Genomic DNA, 21,830 nt, shown 5'->3' with positions numbered 1-21,830 from the left:
ATTTAGAATCTAAATCTTGGGTTTTTTTAGCTCATTGTGGAGAGAAAGTGAGAGATATGTTGTGTTTAGTTCACAAGAATGGAAAAAGAAGAAGGGTAAATCGATTTTGGGAGCATTAAGAGCTTCAAATTGGTTGTTCATGGTGGTTGTGGTATTGATGACAATGACAATCTTGTAATTACTTGAAGATGATGAGGGTGAGAGAGTAAAAATGTCATTTTCGAAAAAAAAAGAAAAAAAAAATTGATGGTATTTTCGTAAATTATATGAACTTGTGGGGTGAATAGGGCAAAACCAATTTTAAAAAAAAAAAGGAGGTTAGTTTTGTGTTTGACTTTAAGTTATAGGTCAATTCTGCAAAAAGGACGATTATCAAATTCGTGAAATTTGTTTTTAATTTATGGGTTATTATATATATAACAAAGATTTTAATTTATGGGTAATTTATGGGTAATTATTAAGTGTAATATAGATTTGAAACGCTCTAACTTTTAACGTGAAAGCCAAAAATCTCTTCGCAAATAATATTATCGGTATTTTTGAATTTTTTGCCGATATTTTTTTAGAAATTATCACAATGAGTGATTTTGATTGTTGCAAGAAATTATCTTATAAGATATATGATTCATTCTATCTTATGTGATATATATATATATATATATATATATATATATATATATATATATATATATATTAAAATAGAGTCGGTTTAATATTACTAACCAAATATTATATAAACATATATATATATATATATTATTTTAATATTAATAAAGTAAATATAATATAAATTTAACTATGATATTTTTATTATATTTTAATTATTCTGAAGATAATGATAAGTTATCAGCTACATCACTTAAATTATTTATTAAAAATATTAATTAAACATAAAATATTAGTAACCCTAAAATTATGGAGAGCCTGACAAATCTGAAAATTCAGATCTCAAATAGTAATAATATAGACTATTAAACTAACTTCTAGAGTTAGGTTTGACTCTGGATAAGTCTTGAAATATCAACTATATATTCTTACTGTCTTGAAAAATAAATTATTACGGTAATTAAAAAGATATATCTCTTGATATTATTTACATGTAATATATTTGTTCTAAAACTATATTGGTCCTTCTAATCCTCGCTGATGCCCAAAAGTATAAGCATATATAGTTTACAGGAACCAAAAACATATATTTTAATCCTCGCTGATGCCCAAAAGTATAAGCATATATAGTTTACAGGAACCAAACACATATATTTCTAAGAAACTTTTTTTGTCAAATTTATTTACCTAGATTCCTTGTGGATAGCGATAACAATCAAGATCAACCAACCTGATCTCTCTGCTGGAACGTCCCAAGCTACGCAAAAAAAAAAAAAAAATCAGTGTGTTTTTTTTTTTGTAACTGAAATAAATCAGTGTGTTGCTGTTCTTAAAAATGTAACCTGCGAAGGAGAAGAAATAAAGGAACATTTTCTAGTCTCTAGTTTAATCCATAACTCTTACTATCAAATATGACAGATGCATATCGCCATATCTAAGTTTTTTGGAAGCATACTACAGGTTAGGATTGTCGATATATACTTCTTTCGGTATGTGATTGGAAATGAATTGCACATCTTCGGATATATGTAATGGGTTCACCTTCACCCTGTACTTTTTGTCTCATTGCATATATAAGTGATGCCTACTCTCTGCTTTATCGTTCCCAGATCAAGACGTACGTACTTGCATCTCCTAATCCTCCTTTATTTTTTTCCTGATTCTATATATTTTAAATCATTAGCATAATTTACTTTCAAACAGTATTCATTTCCTTTTTATTCTGTTTTATGAAAAAAATAAATAAATTCGATAATCAATGCGAATAAACCAATAAGAATATATCTTTCAAAAAGTTCGAGGAAAATATGAATGAGCTTTCTTATGAATAGTGCTACAAAATAATATATGAAGAATATCTCGTGTCATGATTAGAACTCTTCATTATTGATAAAATTACGATTATGCGTGGTGATATAGATAGGGCAAAGAAGCACGGATATTACTTAAATCCGATGAAGAACGCACCGAAGAAATAAAGCTGCAAGTGGTGATAAGACTGATGTCTGAGTCGACTTGCACCGTTTTTATATCGACAGACACACTCCAGTGTAATGTTCCCACCAGTTACCACCGACTACTTCATTTAGATCTGTTCTCCATATCTCACACATCTTCGTCTTCTCTCATCTTTTTAATTAGTAAAAAAATATCATTTTTTACCTACATATTTAAATTACTAACTTCATCTATACTACTCGTCTACTCCCTCATAGGCGCAGCGTAAGTAAGTCAAACGAAATTCGTTTAGTCTATGAATACCCGAAACTCGATCGAAGCTTGTGTATCGTTGATTCTCAAGAATACCGATAAACAAGGAAGAAGATGAACTTGAAAGTTCTGTTTTCTGAATATTATAAAGCGTGATCTCATATAACGTTGTTACAATCTTTAAATAAAGCTGAAAATGGAATATACTCCTAAGATACGCTAACTAATTCCTAATGAGTCCTAATAAAAGCCTTTATACAAATGAAAACCCAATTAAATAAAACAAACGAAAAGAGACTCTCCCGCCATGATCTCAAGGTGTGAAGCTCGAGCAATGGCGACAATGAAGATGCGCTGCATCAGGTCTCTCTGGGTAGAAGAAGATTTGACCCCGAATCTTGATCCTCGTTATCGCCCTTGAACTTGGAGAGGTACTTGACGTTAAAGACATTAGCTGTCATAATGTGATCAGGCAACTCCACTTTGTACGCGTTGTCGTTGATGCGCTCCAACACCTTCAAAGGTCCGATTTTCCGAGATCGTAGCTTATTGTACTCGTGTGCAGGGAGGCGATCCTTCGTTAAGACAACCCAAACCAACTCACCCGGCGCAAAGATAAGTTCCCGGCGGCGAGTATCGGCGTGAGATTTATACTTCTGGGCTGAAGCTTCCAAATTCTGAGTAACCTGTTTGTGTACTTCCTGGAGAGAGGACACAAAGTCAGCTGCTTTGCCATGAACACGTCAGGGTCGGGCAGGGGAGCTAAGTCCAGCGGGCATCGTGGAATCACACTGTACACCACGTGAAAAGGACTAAAACCAGAGCTCCGATTAACTGCGTGATTATGGGCGAATTCTGCCTGACAAAGATGAGATTCCCAAGCCCGTATGTTCTCACCCACAAGCGCTCGTAACATGTTGCCCAGTGATCGATTGACCACTTCCGTCTGACCATCCGACTGAGGATGATACGCTGTGCTCATATCCAGGCTGGTATTGAGTTTCTTCCACAAAGAGCGCCAGAAATGACTCAAGAAATGAGTGTCTCGATCAGACACGATCGAGGTTGGCAGCCCATGTAAGCGATAAATGTCAGAGAAGAACAGTTGAGCCACACGGACGGCATCCGTAGTGCGTTTGCACGGTATAAAATGGACCATTTTTGAGAAACGATCCACCACCACAAAGATTGAATCATTACCCCTTTGCGTACGAGGCAAGCCAAGGACGAAATCCATACTTAAGTCGGTCCAAGGTTGAGTCGGAATCGGCAGGGGGAGATAGAGTCCTGTGTTAGATGCATGCCCCTTAGCTAATTGACAAGCTCGACAACGTTCCACATATCGTTCAACATCACGACGCATGCTCGGCCAATAATAGGAGGCAGAGACCAATTGCAGCGTCCTGTCCCTGCCCACATGACCTTCGCGGTGCAGGTCATCGATCATCCGTAAGCGCAAACTGCAATCAGGTATGCATAGCTGCGATCCTCGAAACAGAAAACCATCGAGCAAAGAGAAATTGTCGCGCGAGCCTGTTTTAACCTCTGCTAGTACCTTCCCGAAAAAGGATCAGACTCATATAAGTCAGAGAAGGAGGAGAAACCCGTAACAGAGGTATGAAGTGTCGTGAGTAAGCTATGACGTCTGCTCAGTGCGTCAGCTACGCGATTCAACTTTCCAGACTTATGGCGTATCGTGAAGGTGAACTGCTGAAGGTACGCTATCCAGTTAGCGTGGCGAGATGATACTTTGACCTGGCTATCTAGGTGCTTCAGCGCATCATGATCAGTGAACAGCACAAAATCTCTGTGGACCAAGTAGTGGCGCCAGTGACGAATAGATTGTACCACCGCATAAAATTAAACGTCGTACGTGCTGTAGCGGCTACGCGCTCCAGCGAGCTTCTCACTATAGAATGCCACCGGACGAGAATTCTGGCTAAGTACAACTCCAATGCCCAACTTCGATGCGTCACAATGAAGCTCGAAAGTCTGTGAAAAGTCAGGCAAAATTAGGACGGGAGCTGTCGTGAGCTTCAGTTTGATCAACGAGAATGCCTCCTCGGCCTCTTTGGTCCATGCAAATGCGGTCCCTTTCATGCACTCCGTGAGTGGAGCCATGATCGTACTAAAATGTGAGACGAAACGCCGATAAAATGACGCAAGGCCATGGAAGCTGCGAACCTCCGATATTGTCTTTGGTGTAGGCCACGCTCGAATCGCCTCAACCTTGGAGAGATCCATAGAAAGACCCTTCTGCGAAACAACATAACCCAAGAATAGCACCTTGTCGACACCCCATTCACACTTATGGCGAGCCACAAACAGTTGCTCTCTGCGCAAAACATCAAGGACTTGCCGCAGATGTACAATGTGTTCTTCCATCGACTTACTGAAAATCAAAATGTCATCGAAATAGACCACCACGGATTTACCAATGAAAGGCCTAAGTGCTTGGTTCATGATGCGCATGAACGTGCTGGGGGCATTTGACAACCCAAAAGGCATCACCAGCCACTCGAATAATCCTTCGCGTGTCTTAAATGCAGTCTTCCACTCATCTCCTGGGCGAATACGGATTTGATGGTATCCACTCTTGAGATCAAGTTTAGAGAAGAGACTAGCCGATCCTATCTGGTCCAGTAAGTCATCCAATCTCGGAATAAGAAATCTATACCTCACTGTAATTTTGTTGATCGCCCTACTGTCCACACACATTCTCCATGTCCCATCCTTCTTTGGGATCAATAATGCTGGCACTGCACAGGGACTGAGACTCTCGCGAATGTGACCCTTCGCAAGTAATGCCTCCACCTGTTTCCGCAGTTCCTCGTGCTCCTGAGGGCTCATGCGGTAGTGAGGTCTATTCGGAAGAGACGCTCCTGGTACCAAGTCGATTTGATGCTGTATATCGCGAAGAGGTGGTAAGCCCAACGGAAGGTCTTGTGGGAACACGTCCCCGAAATCCTCAATCAGCCGTACAATATGCGGGTTCACTGCTTCTTGAGGCACCGAAGGAGTCGAGACAGCCATCAATGCAAGGGCAAATTTCTCCTCTTCGAGCTCATGGGCAAAAGAAGCATAAGAACAAAGCAAAACAGTGTTACTAGAACCTGTCCCTTCCCGCAAGTGCGCTGGAGGTTCGTGTATGCGAGGTGACGGTAATGGAGCATCCTGGCTAGGAAGGAGCACAATGCGCCGGTTCTCGAAGAAGAAACTGTAAGTGTTGCTCCGACCACTATGAGCGACGTCGCAATCATATTGCCACGGTCTTCCCAACAGGATATGACTGACATCCATTGGCACCACGTCACAATAGATTTTTTCCTTATAGTGGGCTCCAATGGACAGTGAGACCAGCACCGTGTGAGCCACACAAATCTCAGCACCCTCCTGAAGCCAGACGAGCTTATACGGAGCAGGGTGATCCGATCGTCTTAGACCAAGTTTCTGCACTGCCTCCTCGGAGATCACATTACAGCAGCTCCCTGAATCGATCACATATCTGCACACTTTTCCTTTGATGGTGCAAGTTGAGGAGAAGATGTTCGTGCGTAGCCAAGGGTGATCATCTTGTCGCATAGGTGCTAGACAAACACGCCGCAGCATTAGCAGATTTCCGCGATCCCCTTCGTTGCGCTCCTCAGTGATCACTTCGAGAGGTTCTTCTGGAAGCTCTATTTCCTCATCATCCCATACGACCTCATCTGTTAACAGTCCTCGCTTTGTTGTGTTAGGGCAAGCTGTTTGCATGTGCCCTGCCTCACCGCAAGTATAGCATCGAAGCGCGTTAGGACGGTTAGAACGCCTGAGATCCTCAGCTGGTGTCGCTTGTTTTGTCGAGCCTACAGCTCGAGTAACTCCTGTTTCATTGTTTTCCTTCGACGCATGAGCATGCGACGCTTCATTGGAAGCAAGAGGAGGTCGCGCACGTGACGAAGAAGGCCAATTCTGCGTTGATGACTTGAACTGATTCTCGAAAGCTACAGCTCTCCTATGAGCTTCCGCAACCGTAAGCGGGTCAAACTGGGACATCGTATTTTGAATCTGTGTCCGCAACCCGCCAATGAAACGGGAGACCAATTGGACTTCACTATCAAAGATCTCGTTGCGAGTCAGGAGTAGCGAGAACTCCTCCGCATAATCGTCAACAGAACGAGAGCCTTGTCGCAGATTCTGAAGCCGGGTGAACATTGTGCGATCAAAATTGTACGGTAGGAATGATTTGCGGAGTGATTTTTCAAGTTTTGCCCACGTACTGATGCTCTCCTTTCCTGCACGAACTCGTGATGCTTTAAGCTGAAGCCACCACGATGCAGCCTTTCCACGAAATTTAGTCGCAACCAACGCCACCTTTCTCTCCTCGGGAACCCGTTTGAATTCCAGCATCTCTTGGACGACCACTAGCCAATCCAAAAGTTCCTCTCCACGGACTCCACCGTGAAATTCTGGGATATCACCTTTGAACCCCAGCTCCCAACTCCTGTCTTCTCGATCCCGTTCTCGAGGGTAGTTAACTCCTCTGTTTCTCTGATGGTGTACTTCTTCGGCGAATGGGTTATCGTCCACGTCGGTCGATCCATCTTCAGAGACAGCTTGCCCACGATCTCGGTCACGATCACGACGACCATGATCCATGCGATCACGATCATACCTCTCGTAAGTTGCCTCAGCGAACTCTCTCATCGAGTTGTGAATTGTCAACTGGATGTTCTCCTGCATCGTTACGAGTGTTCTTCGCAACTCCTCCCACTCGTTCAGCGTGTTGTCGGTTGTGTTTGTACGTCGTGGAGCCATTGAAAAGAGTCTGAAATGGTTTGGAGAAGAAAAAAAAAAAATTAGGTCGGAACGGAACTCGCTCTGATACCAAAACTGGCACAGCGTAAGTAAGTCAAACGAAATTCGTTTAGTCTAAGAATTCCCGAAACTCGATCGAAGCTTGTGTATCGTTGATTCTCAAGAATACCGATAAACAAGGAAGAAGATGAACTTGAAAGTTCTGTTTTCTGAATATTATAAAGCGTGATCTCATATCACGTTGTTACAATCTTTAAATAAAGCTGAAAATGGAATATACTCGTAAGATACGCTAACTAATTCCTAATGAATCCTAATAAAAGCCTTTATACAAATGAAAGCCCAATTAAATAAAACAAACGAAAAGAGACTCTCCCGCCATGATCGCAAGGTGTGAAGCTCGAGCAATGGCGGCAATGAAGATGCGCTGCATCACTCATCTTTTGGATTATAATATTAAGTAACTTCATTTTTTATTTCAGAAACTAGTTTCTTTAGTGTTTTATCACTTTTATGATATATAAATAACTATGAGAATATAGCAGATCAGTATTCTCGAGACTTCTCCCGATATTATAAAGAGAAGTTTTGAGTAAACTCACAGTGAATCTCATACTCTTTCTGTTTTATAAACGATGTTAAGGTTTTTGTATTCCGATTGAAAAATTACTAACTTCTATCCAGTTTATCTAGTTTGCATAAGAAATTAATAACTATAGATATTCAACTAATAAAAATTATAATGAAGAATAAAAATGGTCACATGCAGAAAAAACATTTAATTTTGTATAAACATCACTTAAACTAAAACAAACAAAAAATTTTAAAATTAAAATGAAACAGAAGTGAGGAAGTTATTATCTCCATATCTGAAATAGCTACCATCAACATTTCTCTTCTTTTTTAAAGGCTTTAATAAATATTTTTTCGTGTTTTACTACAATAAAAAATAGAAAAACATAAAGAAAAATAAAAGAGCCATCGACACACATAGTAGAAACGAACCACCGAGCCACCACGAAAACCGGAAGAACCACCACCAAAAGGACCTGATACGAGAGCAAAACCGAGACGAAAACCACCACCATCCAAATCTACTTCTTCACTACTTAGAAAAAGGGAATTATTCATCCTTTTTCGTATGAGAATTATCCGTCCTTTCATATGAGTTCTGATTCTAATAAAACCATATTTAATCACACTGAAGCATGCCCTCCATATACAATCATGCTCAATAAATAGTCTTGATGCACTTGTGTATAAAATAATGTAGATAATAAGTATATACTGAGATGAGAACTATTTTAATGTAATGTATCCATAATGTTTGGGAGTAAGAGAACGGAGGCCTGTTTTTAACGTAGTCATGCATATAGGGACTATAATGGGATCTTAACAAAAATTTGGAGATCTACGAGCAAATCCATCTCATTTCTAATGATATTCAAGAAAATAAATAATAGAACTCCCCTAAATAGATGTTCATAAATTTATTTCTTGTGAGAACACAAAAACTTATAATCGTCGTATAGTTTCTGATAAAGAGAAAGTATTTAATGAAAAGACAATACACATATGTATTAAAATGTAGATCGCCCAAAAGCAATAGACAATAATGTTGTGTTCAGAACAAAAGAGAGACAATAATGCGAAAGAAACAAGTTAAAAAGAAAAGGAGCAATAGGGAAACTTGATCAGAAGAAGACGATCATCACGTCTTTTCGTTTGTTGTATCTTTGACCATATAATCAATGGATCCCATTCTTCACTTTTTTCTTTCGATGACTACACTCAATTTGGAGCTTTCAAAACAGCCTAAAATATGCGGTTTCGTATCGTACGTCCATATATATATCTAGTAGATATTATAGACTTGGACTTTACAATAGAACTTTTAACCACATATTAGATCATCCGGATTTTTGTATAAAACACTGAATATTTATGAAAATAAAGTATAAAACTGTTGGAAAGAAGTGGTTCACCAAAATCATACCTTACTTTTAATAATAGAACTAGCGATCAATAAATTTTTCTTTGAAATAATTGCAATTAATCCATCCTTAATCTCTTGTCCGTTTTTCTCTAAAGGAAAAAAATCAGTGTACCAGAAGGAATCTTACTTTTTGTCAGCCCGACAGCGAAAGAAGATGTCTATTAATCCCCAATGTTATCTCCTATTGGCTCTTATAATTACAAAGCACGTTGAGGTTTTGGTCTAATTGAAATTATAATTATGTGAATAATATTTGTTTCATATGCATACGTCACATTTATGTAATATTATATATTATATATAATTACCGCATATAGTAAATAACATGTATATTAACATATACTATTATTTATGTATGTGTGGCATGATTCAACGTTGAAAGCGTCCATTCTTTTCAACTAGAAATGTAGACCCAGTGAAGAAAGAAGTGACGTCATTTCACTACTAAAAATATTTCCATTTTTCATTATTGTTGACTAATAAAAGGATAATTACGAGTGACTTTGGAATAAAACTTATTTTTATGTTAAGTTATTTATAAATTATAAAATTGTATATTTAGAGATTTTATCGTTTGGGGTGATCTTTTTATAAGAGAGTGATCAGCTACATAGGGGCACATGGTGAATCGAACCAACAGAGCAAACTCTAGGACGGAGTCACGGAGAGAAGCTATTCGGAAGGCCACCACAATTTTTTTCACCCGAAGAATATTTCCCTACGTATACAGCTCTCATGATCGATGCTTTATCCTAGAGACACTTATAGTTCTACGTTTGACTTATATTATATGAAAATGCAAAATGCCTCTAAACTGCATCATGTGCGTGAACTTGTTGAGCTTGCATCTCATTAGTGAGGAGGTACGAACCTAACACTATCATCATACCAAAACCAAGGTTTACAAATATATTTTTAAAAAAATAGTCCATTGGTTTGACTTAAATTAAGTCACAATTCTAAGGTTAGAGGTTGGTTTTTGTTGTTGTTCCTTGCCCCGTTTAGAGCCAATAATTATGAAGAAGATGGTAATGAAATACTAAAATGTAGAAATGTGAAAAATGTAGAAATTATGTACTATTTATTGCGATCCTTAGATCATTCTATATACATATTCCCTCTGCCAAGTGTAGAATAATGAATCAAAAACATTTTAGTGATAAATAACCGGTTCTTCCCTTTTTTTCTTTTGGTATATGCCGTTCCCTTCTAAAAAACAAAACTATATGCAAAGAAAATAATGAAAGTGATTCCATATTTCCACCATAAACTAATTAAGTGGCAAAATGGGAACAGTGCAAAGGACCCAAAATATTGGCAATTATACGCACTTGCGTAAATAAATATTCCATAAACTAAAGTAAAATAGAAACTTGATAGAAAGCAAAAATCTAACCAGTAGTCATTCTACCCAACAATGTCGGTTTATCGTGAGTTCGCGACTCATTAATCATTTACATATATAGTTTATAGTTTTATAGAACGAAGTATTGCATGAACCCCGCTCCTGGAGTTAGGCGACCTTGCATAAACTAGCCAAATTCTGCAAAAATTTATAATACGAAAAATTTCAGCCATAATTAGAACAGTAAAAACCAGTGTAACCATTTAAATTTCTGTTTTTTAATGAATGTAATTTATTCAATCAAACTGTAATACATCAAGTGCAACTCTCTTTTCTTTGTGTCAAAGAATAACTAATAAAAACATGGGAAATTGGACTAATAAAAACATGGGAAATTGGACTGTATAATCTTCAAACAAATTATAATTCACCTGTTATCTAAAAATCTTCATTTATCTATATACCCTGTACATAATATACATTATTGCCATATATATTGCCCCAATATTCAACCGGTGAAACCTACTATCCAAAAAAAAAAATTAATTATGGTAACAAGTAAAATATGTGGCCACGTTGTATTCACTCTCACCTCTCAAGATAATTAAATAGCTTTCATGAAGATGAAGATGAACGTGGTCTTTTATTATGCACACATCTTCTTGAACTGAATTTCTTCTCATGAGAAGAACAAAGAACAATGATGAAGGCGTATACGGTGAGCAAACATAACAACTCTTTCATTTATTTTCCTCTTTCTCTTAAATCATTGATTCTCACATCATGCTTTTGTTTTCATACTTTGTTTTCGTTTCTTTTTTGTTTTAGTGATCCAATGGTGAAGAATAACGACGGCGGACCGGTAAAAGCGTCGCCGTGTCGGAAAAAAAGAGAAAAGATGAAGATGATCTCTATATGGTAGTGAAGAATAACGACGGTGAACGAAGTGAAGGTGTATCAGCATGTTTGACAAAAGAAGAATTGAAGAAGATGAACTTATCGTCCAATATATTCGGGAAAAGAATAGTATAGTATATATTCTTTAGTGTAGTTATTTATGTAAAGTTACTATACTATTTGGGATATATATCTAAGCAATCCTTTAAAAATGTAATCATTTTCATATTTACAAATTTGATAGTTTTCTTCTATGTCATTTTGTGTAATTGATTGTAATATGAAATTCATACTATATTAGTTTAAGTGTAATGATTAAAACCAATTTTGGATAGGTGACAAATAAACTCTTATATTAGTGTACTATACTACATTTCTCAACTATAAATAATATTTATATAGTATAAATTAATATTACATAATATTATGTATTATTTTAGACTTTGATATTTAGATTTAGAGGTTATATTTGAGTTTAGGGTTTAGTAATTAGTGATTAGAGTTTAGTATTTAGAGTAATAGATGTGAGTTTGAGGCCAGTATTAGATTTTGAGATTTGGGTTTAGAGTTTAGGGTTTATGGTTTATATTTGGGTTTAGGGTTTATACTTGGGTTTAGGGTTTATTGATTAGGATTTAGGGTTTAGTATTTAGAAGGGCGGGGTTGGGATTTGGGTTTAGTAAACATGTATCGTGCCTAGGGTTTATAGATTGTATTTGGGTTTATAGGTTCCTGCCTAGGGTTTAGATTTACTAAGTAGAAATTTGGGTATAGTAAACCATATTATATATATATACTATTTGGGTTTATGATTCCTTAATTAGAGTTTAGCTTTAATAATTAATAGTGTGTCTTGTATTGTTGTATTTTTGCGGGTGAAGAGAATTTACTATTTGCATTTCATACTATGGATACACCATTGAAATTTTTTGATTATTTTAAACATTCGTGTACTATACTACTTAGACTATATGGAATAGAAGATATGTAACATGCTAACCAAGTAAATGTGTCTTCAAGTGTTCAATATTGGAAAATAATTTATAGATTGTATTTGGGTTTATAGGTTCATGCATAGGGTTTTGATTTAGTAAGTAGAAGTTTGGGTTTATTAAACCATATTATATTTTTTGTTCCATTCTATCTGGGTTTAGGGTCTATACTTGGGTTTATGGTCTATACTTGGGTTTATGGTTTAGTGATTAGATTTAAGGTTTAGTGATCAGTATTTAGTGTTTAGTATTTGGAAGGTGTGGATTGAGGTTTGAGTTTAGTGATAACAGTTTAGGGTTTAGTATTTAAAAGTTAGGTATGAGTTTAACATTTAAGAGTTGTATGTTGGGTTAGAGTCATATATTATTTCTCATATGAAATAGATCCATCCTTTTATTTTTCATTATGCACTAAATTCATTTCAGTTTCTACATCATTAATTCATTTATTTATTTCATGGAACCACATATCACTAATATAATTTAAGATTGTATGTGGTAATAAACACAAGTTACGTGGATGTCTTCCATATCTCTCATTCTGAACAGTTAGCTATTAAGGTGTCAACACCTTAAAACATCTGACGTTATCTCTTTTTTCTTTTTTCACCGATCACTTGTAATTAAAAAAAGGTATAACCGGATAAATTATAGCATAAATAATAGTTTTTTTCGTTATGTCAACATCAATGTCATCTACCTAATTTCTATTATGAATTTGGTTATTGGGCAAATAAACCCTAAAAACATTGCCTATTTCTTTCATGGGTCTTGTCATGTCCCAAACCAAGTGATTCCTCTTCAAGGTTGAGCCTCACCGTTTTGTCTACAAACTTTGTCAAGCAGTTCACAAAATTTATAATTTTTTATTATTATTTCTAAATAACAAAAATATTGAAAAAAGCATTATTGCCTTTACGTCAACAATGGCTTTATTTTTTTATTTTTCTGAAACACAACTTATTTTCATTACAAATTAAACATTGTCGGGTTACATCATAGAGAAGAGTTAAAGTTAACTCTACAAACATTATGATTAGGTCCTAAAACAACATGCATATATAAGGATAGCCTTATGTTGATAAAACAAATGTCTACTTCCATAATTATACGTTTTAAGATTCAGGAAAATGAATCGAACTAGAGAATATTGATACAACGTGCGTTCGAGTTCGATTAAACATGGGAATCCACAACATAAAGCAATTTTGTTTATTTAGTTACGCTATGTGAAAATCAAATACGTATTCTCAAATGTGTAGGTTGACTGTTTTGTGCATCCTTTTTGGTTCTAGTTGATAAGGTAGAGATATAGGCCCCATAAATTCAGGGTAGGGTATACCAACTTTATACACATACTTCTATAATACTAAATATATACACTAACATATACGTATAAGTTTCGTAGGGAGAAGAATAATCACATCACATCACATCCTTTATCTTTGGCCCTATATAAAGAGAGATAAACCATGACAATCATAACAAATCATTCAACTGAAACAAACCTCACCATATCTCTGTTGCTACTACTCTCAAATATAATCAAATCAGAGAAAAAGGGAGATTGTTGATCTTAAGTTAGTAGCGGGATGGAGGAAGTAAAGAATACGGGTTGTATGGCGAAGGCAAGGCCATTCATTTCAATGGTATTGTTGCAAGTAGGACTAGCAGGAATGGACATTCTCTCAAAAGCTGTCTTAAACAAAGGCATGAGCAATTACGTCCTTGTTGTTTACCGTCATGCCGTTGCTACCGTGGTTATGGCCCCGTTTGCCTTATATTTCGACAAGTACTCTCTACTTTCCCTTCTTTAGAATATAGTTTATTTAACAAACATAGTTCAACGTTTGGTTTGTAGTTTCAAGACCATGATAGTAGAATATCATTTTAGTTTATCTATTTTGGAAATCGGATTTGCATTACCAGTCTTTTACGTTTGTGTTTCCATTTTGATACCTATTAGTCATTATAAGTGGAAAACGCACACACAAGTATGGAGAAGCAAACAATTGTGACCTTGATCAACAAAACGGATTCTATATATATATTAAATTATGAAACAATTGTTATCCGTTTTTAAAAATGATTTTTTTTTTATTTGTGGGTTATGCATAACGTTTAGTGTATTGAAAGGAAGAAAGTAGCAAAAAGAAAGATTGAGGCTTGTGACGTAGTTATACGATAAGAAGGGGTCAGTCATATGTTAAAGGACAAAACACTTGTAACGATTCTAACTTTGGTTTTCTGTGGCTTCTGTCACTGTCATTCATTGAAGAGTATTTCACATTTCTAATGTGCAACTTTATGGATGAAAAATAAGTGTGCAACTTTCTGATATACCTTGTTGCTTATGATGTTTGTGTTGAGAATGGTGTCTTTTCGGTTGAAAATTTAATTGTCCTTTAGAATGTATTTAATGGGTTATGATGTGGGAAAAAAACAGGAAGGTGAGACCTAAGATGACGTTAATGATATTCTTCAAGATCACACTTCTTGGTTTACTTGAGTAATATTTCATTTTATTCATCTTCATTCCTCCCACACGTCTCTTCTATTACTTGAGACTGATTTATTTTTTTCCTATCATGTGTCTTTGAAATATAATAGGCCAGTGATTGATCAAAACTTATACTACCTGGGAATGAAATATACAACGGCTACATTTGCAACCGCCATGTATAATGTCCTACCTGCAATCACGTTCGTCCTTGCCTATATTTTCGGCCTTGAAAGAGTGAAACTAAGGTGCATCAGGAGCGCCGGTAAGGTGATTGGAACATTGGCTACAGTTGGAGGAGCCATGATCATGACTCTTGTAAAAGGTCCAGTTCTCGACCTTTTCTGGACTAAAGGAGTCTCCACACAAAACACAGATGGAACCGATATTAATAGTGCTATCAAAGGCGCAGTTTTGGTCACAATTGGTTGTTTCAGCTATGCATGTTTCATGATTCTCCAAGTAAGACGATTTTTTATATAAAATAAGATATTTATTAATATATTTCGACTATAAATCCTTTTTTCCAGGCTGTCACGTTGAGGACTTATCCAGCTGAACTCTCACTCACAGCATGGATATGTTTGATGGGAACAATAGAAGGAACTGCCGTGGCATTAGTGATGGAGAAAGGAAACCCTGGCGCGTGGGCCATTGGTTGGGACACTAAACTTCTAACATCTACCTACAGTGTAAGATTTAGACATGTCTCTGTAAATTAGTGGTTAATGACTGTCTTGTAAGTAAATTATGTTAACAAGTTACAACATCAATGTAAAATACATGCAGGGTATAGTGTGCTCGGCAATTGCTTACTATGTTGGAGGAATGGTGATGAAAACCAGAGGCCCTGTGTTTGTAACAGCTTTTAGTCCTCTTTGCATGATCATAGTAGCGATTATGTCAACTGTCATCTTTGCTGAGCAGATGTACCTAGGAAGGTAATCAAAATACCAAAAGACAAAATTGGACACAGGTTTTAATAATCAAATTTGAATTAAAATTATTGAGAAGATCTTTTTCCTTGGCAGGGTTCTTGGTGCGGTGGTTATATGTGCAGGACTTTACCTTGTGATATGGGGCAAAGGAAAAGATTATGAATTTTCTTCCATGCCGCAGCCAAATGATGAATCAACACAACCAAAGTTGGAACTAAGCAGAAACGGGAAAGGTAGTGTTAATCATGAAGTCAGTACTATCAACAATCAAGGAGAACATTTCTAGAAACAGTCTAATTGTAATACAATGTGGGCACAATATGTCTTGCGTGGAGGAGACGGGACGTATACCACTTTCATATGTTGTTCACTATGTTTCAGAGCAACTGGAGGATAGAACTGCTAACTATCATGGGAGGAAAATAATTGTGAAATAGGAGTATAAATGCAAAAAAAAACAATAATGAAACAATTGAATTCATGCAATAGACAATGAATATAATTATTCCAGTGTATTTGCTAAAACAAGATTGTTTCTGTACCTATACTACATAAAAAATATATCGGTAATGAAGGTTACTATTCTCCTAAAAAAAGAACTCAGTGTTTCACTAATTCACTAAAGAGATTAGTAATTGCAAAACTCTACCACATCGAGGCACAATCGTACTGTTTACCGGTAACTAGAAAAAGATGATTGCCTTGGAGCAGAGTAGATGGCCTACAATGCCACCTAATTAATATGCATTCACCACCTGGAGAAACATTTTCTGTCAAATGGCAGGATCCATTTGTAATATGCTTTAGTTAGATAAATGTAGTTCACCTTAGAGGAATTACATGAGTCACGCCGACATTGATATCGAGAGCCCTTGATAACACCTTCTGAAAGCAGCAAAGAGAAGAGAAACAGAGATTGTTATAAACCTATGCCCTTGATTCAGTCTTTGGGACATATCACCTCAAATGACCAAGCAACATATTTAACTGGAACTCCATCGAGCATACCGGTAGACAGCAAACTCCTAACATTAGAAATGAAACTATTGCTCTGTACTTTCTGTGATACTTTTGTTTCTTCTTTCTTCGCATTAACATCAATACTCGAAAATATAGCATCGCTACCAAGCACGTTAGTTCTAGGTCCAACAAATCTTTGCTAGCCGGAAAGACAGAAGTGAAGCTTGTGTGATTTGGGCTTTCATATTTAGGCTCATTGTGTACTTATCTACTTAACAGAAGTATAAAAAGTGAACAAAAGCAAATTTTTAAATTTACTTTTTATAAATAACAAGCTTTTTCTGTACATTATACACAAAGCCAACAACTCAAACTCCACAATTGTAAAAACAAAAAAACTACCATTTCTTCCAAAATTTAGCTAATATAGGGAACCAAGAAAACAAAGTTAACCCAGTATTAAAAAATATTTAACAATCCTGCTTTTGCCAATATGAAAGCTCCATTGTCCAATCCTAGGAATCCATGTGTCATCTCTTCTTTGCCAACATGAAAACATCCAAAAAGTAACTAATAAATCAGGAAGCAGACGATATAAGTCTAGGTTGTGTGTCTATACAACTTTGTGCTCGTGTGAGCAACAAGATCTCTTCAGCCTGGACTTTCCCGTGGCATGTGTAAGGCAACACCGGGTTGGGACGATGGTTTTGGTTGTTCGGTTTAGTTTTCCGGTTTGATTGATTCTGAGTTGAATCAATGTGAACCGAAAATAGAGATTGAACCGGTCTGTGGTCCGAGAATCTCGACTCTCCTCTCGTATACCAAATCTGTTTCACCCCGCCACCTTTCCACAATATTCGGTCACACCTAAAATAAATGATTAGAAAATAACATTAAAACCGGTGTTCAAAAAAAAAAAACATTAAAACCAAAATTTCACCAACCTTATATCAAAAATTATCGATTTAATTATTTTATTTCGATGATAAAAGCTTACCAAGCTGGTGTTCTGCGCTTTTCTTTTGATTTTTCGGTTTGGGCGACATAGTTATCTGAGTTTATGTGATATTTATATGTTGGTGCGAAATATATCTTCCCTTCTTCCCATCCCTGAAAAACTCTACCAGCTCTTTGTTCTATCTTGAGCTGCAAAATGGAAAAGAAAAACAATTTTAGTTAAAAACTTAAAATACTCTTAAACTTGTAATTACATAGTCAATTAAATAAGTAAGAAAAAGTAGTAACCTGATCTTTCTCTAGAAGTGCCTCCCAATCATAATTCTTAAGGTGGCCATGTACGTCGCTGCTGGCCCTTAACCGATAATTCAAATCTCCAAGCCATATTACTTTACTGTAACACAAATACGCAGTAGACTAATTAATAATGGAGCCTCATATTAAGAAATACAATAAGAATTGATTTTTAACTTTACTTACTCGTGGTCCATTATGGTTTCGGGTTGATGCGAATCTTTAGAAGAACGCGAAAATCTTGTCCTCTTTAATATCTCGGTCACATCTAAGTTTCTTCTGACCTCGTCGCCTTCTCCTTCTCCAGACGTAAGATGCGTGCATACAAAGCATAGACTCGTCTCATGCAACGACATGCTAATCGATATCGAACCCTGTACAAGGTTACATAGCTAGAGTTTAGCGATCAAGCATACTGCATACACAACATAGCGATTTTACTTTACTACATTCATATATTTAGACTGACCTTGTTTCCAAGATACCCCATGATGCCACGACCAACGCTTGACACCTGGAGGTTTGTAATACGTTTCTGGAGATCATCTCTTACCCACACACACAAAAAGATCCCCACCATCTGTTTACTGGCTGCAAGGGAGTAACCTCGATCAAGGGTCGAATTGCATGCCACTAGGTTATCATCGGGGAAGTTAGAGATGCTACGACGGGAAGGTTGTGATGATTTTGTAAGTTCGAAGGAGGTTCTGTGATTTTTAGAAACTTCGAGGTCATTTTGTGATAAGTCGTTGTTGTTGTTCAAGGCTTCTCGAATCAGAGACAACCACTTAGTCGCGGGGCCGTTGTCCTCTGCTCCAAGTACGTTACCAGCATTTAGCGGCACGATTTCTTGAAACCTAAACAAAACAAATCAATGATGATATTAATTATAGTACAAAATATATATTAAACACAGAGAAGATTAACTAGTATGATTATATGCATACCCTAGCACGTAAATATCGGCATCGGTGGAAGTTTTAAGCCAATCTTTCACCATTAATCCATCATGTGGCGACTTCCCTCCCACGTTCCATGTGCCGACGAACATTCTAATCATCAACAATTAAAAACATAACAATGTTAATAATCATAGCTACTAAACATAGACATAGATAGATTAAGCATGAAAATTCTGTATTACTTGAGGTCATCAACACGTTTCATTTGATCTTCATCAGTTGATTGTTTGAAATCCCCATTTTCTTGGCCCAGCCAACCTTATTTCAACCATATAACATAAACAAAATCAATTAATTACGCTATATATTTAGTCTTAAACAAATTATAATCAAAGAAAGATATGTATAAAAACAGAAACTGGTGAACTGAGATTAGCAAGTACACCTAAACTTGAAGACTTTTTGAACTTCAAACCTTAACCTAATATTTCACCTTACACGTGGAGAACGATGTTATAACTAATCTCATTTAGCTACTTACTTTATAATACTATGATTTTCATGGGAAAATCTCGGTTTCTTTTTCAACTTTTATTGTGCCGTCATGTTTTAACATAGATGTCTAATCCCTACAGCGAGCAATGGACCCTTTGTACGGAAGACTGTCCCAGGTCAAGTACGGTTTACGGACCCTAGATACGACGCCGTTTTCGATGCACCAAAACTATATAGTAAAAATAAGGAAACATTCATAAGCTGGTTATTATTTTTAAGATTTATTTTTACCTGGAAACTTTTCCGGCACGATCTTGTAGTAATCACCGTCGGAGCAACTTTTCCTCCTCGGCTGAGTCGGCTCCATCTTCCCTAGAAACAAACAAAATTGGAAAACATAAACCCCCCCGTTAAGTCAACGAGAAATTAGGAAAGTAGCACGAAGTCAATAAATAAATATTCCAAACGGCATGGAGTTCAGAGAGAATTATCGAAAACTGCACGAGCCAGATCTCTCACCTTTGACTGGGTAATCGGAATGAAATTCGTAAGCGTTGCTACGTAAGTTTAGCCACTTCCTAACAACGGTTACCGGCCAAGAAGACTGTAAAACGCAGACGTTTTAGTAAAAGAGATGACAACAAACGAGATACAAAAATGAAAAAAAAAAAGAGATTAAAACGACGGGTAGTTTAAGAGCGTACCTTAGATTTCAAGATCTTCCCCATAGTTATGTATTTTTCTCGCCACCGTTTTTGTACAAAGTCAAGAACCACAATTTGAAGATGATATAGGATGAGGATCTGGTGATTAAAAGGTAGTAAGCAAGGTATTAGTACACGTAAGATAAATCTAAAAATAATAACGAAACAATAACATAATATTTATGAGCAATTTGGGTCCAATCAAAGATCAAGAAAGACAAACTATAACATAAAATAAGAAAACGCATACCAAATTTGAACTCAAAAATAATACTAGTAGCACGGAAATTCAACGGGATATAGAAAAAAACTAGTTGCAGAGAATCTGAGACAGATAGATTAAATATAACTAGAAAAAACAATCAATTATAGTCTTTATTAAGGATAATTATATAAAAGCATGTTGTAATAAAAACACATGTCATGAAATGGAAGAAGCCGAGTTATTTCTTTTCCATGGGAAAAGCTTTTGTTTTATAAGCTTCTTCGTTAGAAAAAGAAAAAGAACAGAGTGTATGGTACCTATGTAGAGTTTGAAGAACCCATCTTTGCAATAACGAGACGGATTTATTAGTTTTGAATGAACTCAATGAAAAATAGTTGTTAAAAGCTAAATATTTATGTGGTATGGTGTTGAAGGAGAAAATAAGAAGAAAAATCAAAGTAAAGAAGACGAAAGCTCGCTGAAAAGACAAGCGACAACATTGGTGAGTTCAGACAATAAACAGTTTTGTCTTCGTCAACGAACAAGATCTCAAAACTACATGAGTTACAACCACCAGTGATAATTGTAAGCTTGAAGAAAAAGGTATACTTACATGATAATTAATAAGCTATATGGACAAGGGCCAGTTTAAACTTGGGTGTGTTTTTATCTTTTGCCAGAGATTTGTGGGAGCTAGAAAGTTGTGAAGGATGAAATAGAGATGTTGTGCACTTACGGCTACGTTCTAGAACGAATGCTAATGGCCGGCCTGTAAATGGAATTTATAAAAGTTGTGTTATGTGTGAGGTGGACTGATTTGACCAATATAGTCAATATTTAATGTGTGATATTTTATTATTTAATGATACTTTACATTACCTAAGCAAGGTTATAAAATTACGAGGATGGAAGATTAGAAAGAAAGTTATGGTAATCGTGTTAATTAGCAGGTTCGTAGAAAAGAAACTTATGCATTTTTATTATTTATAATATTGAAATTCTCTTGTATGATTTAGAAAGTTAAGAAGATTTCACTGATTTTATTAGTACAAATATGGATTTTATCACATTAGCTAGCTAGGCAATTTTGTATAGGATTTGGAAACTCATATATATTCTTGTTTTTGTACCTCCCACGATCTATTGATTATATAGTTCAGGTTTACAAAGAAAATATTAAAATAAAATGGAAAAACTAAAGCAGTGTATTCAACGGAGCTTGAAGTAATTTATATTTAAATAATAAATTTACTATTTTTAAATATAAAATTAAAATTTACGATTTTCACATATAAATTTAAACATTTACTTAAATTCATATGTAAATGAAATTCTCATTTTAAATATTTTGAAATCTACTATAATTGAAATATTTTAAATTGTAATTTTTAGAAAAAAATTAGTTATTTTAAGGATTTTTAACGTTAAAACACCTCAACTAAGTTTGTTTTGGATAAAAACTCCTCAAACTAAGTATTTAACGAAAAAACCCTCAAACAAAGTTTATTTAATGAATTAAACCCTAGCATGTC

The 21,830-nt window shown here is 35.9% G+C and overlaps 3 protein-coding genes across 3 annotated transcripts; 1 reads left to right on the top strand and 2 right to left on the bottom strand.

The window, feature by feature from the left end:
- Window positions 1-4,176: 4,176 nt before the first annotated feature.
- Window positions 4,177-7,113, bottom strand: LOC125586223. Its single transcript, XM_048756080.1, has one exon. The coding sequence runs from the start codon at window positions 7,111-7,113 to the stop codon at window positions 4,177-4,179; it is 2,937 nt and encodes a 978-aa protein (XP_048612037.1).
- A 6,337-nt stretch (window positions 7,114-13,450) lies between these two features.
- On the top strand, window positions 13,451-16,372 carry LOC106385237 (WAT1-related protein At2g37460). Its single transcript, XM_013825170.3, has 6 exons — window positions 13,451-14,135; window positions 14,790-14,852; window positions 14,954-15,305; window positions 15,374-15,535; window positions 15,633-15,784; window positions 15,875-16,372. The coding sequence occupies exons 1-6, from the start codon at window positions 13,936-13,938 to the stop codon at window positions 16,065-16,067; spliced, it is 1,122 nt and encodes a 373-aa protein (XP_013680624.1). The 5' UTR covers window positions 13,451-13,935; the 3' UTR covers window positions 16,068-16,372.
- Window positions 16,373-17,102: 730 nt separating this feature from the next.
- LOC106385238 (type I inositol polyphosphate 5-phosphatase 8) lies at window positions 17,103-21,563 on the bottom strand. Its single transcript, XM_022700320.2, has 10 exons — window positions 20,094-21,563; window positions 19,909-19,993; window positions 19,681-19,761; window positions 19,137-19,212; window positions 18,940-19,044; window positions 18,462-18,849; window positions 18,179-18,366; window positions 17,987-18,092; window positions 17,739-17,887; window positions 17,103-17,608 (listed from the first exon to the last, which is right to left on the bottom strand). Exons 1-10 carry the CDS (start codon window positions 20,115-20,117, stop codon window positions 17,320-17,322), a joined length of 1,491 nt encoding a protein of 496 aa, XP_022556041.1. The 5' UTR covers window positions 20,118-21,563; the 3' UTR covers window positions 17,103-17,319.
- Between the last annotated feature and the right edge of the window lie 267 nt (window positions 21,564-21,830).

Source organism: Brassica napus, chromosome C4 (genome assembly GCF_020379485.1).
Source record: "Brassica napus cultivar Da-Ae chromosome C4, Da-Ae, whole genome shotgun sequence".
NCBI classification, from domain to species: Eukaryota; Viridiplantae; Streptophyta; class Magnoliopsida; order Brassicales; family Brassicaceae; genus Brassica; species Brassica napus.
The sequence above is the reverse complement of the archived record's forward strand: the minus strand, read 5'-3'. Positions and strand labels throughout refer to the sequence as shown.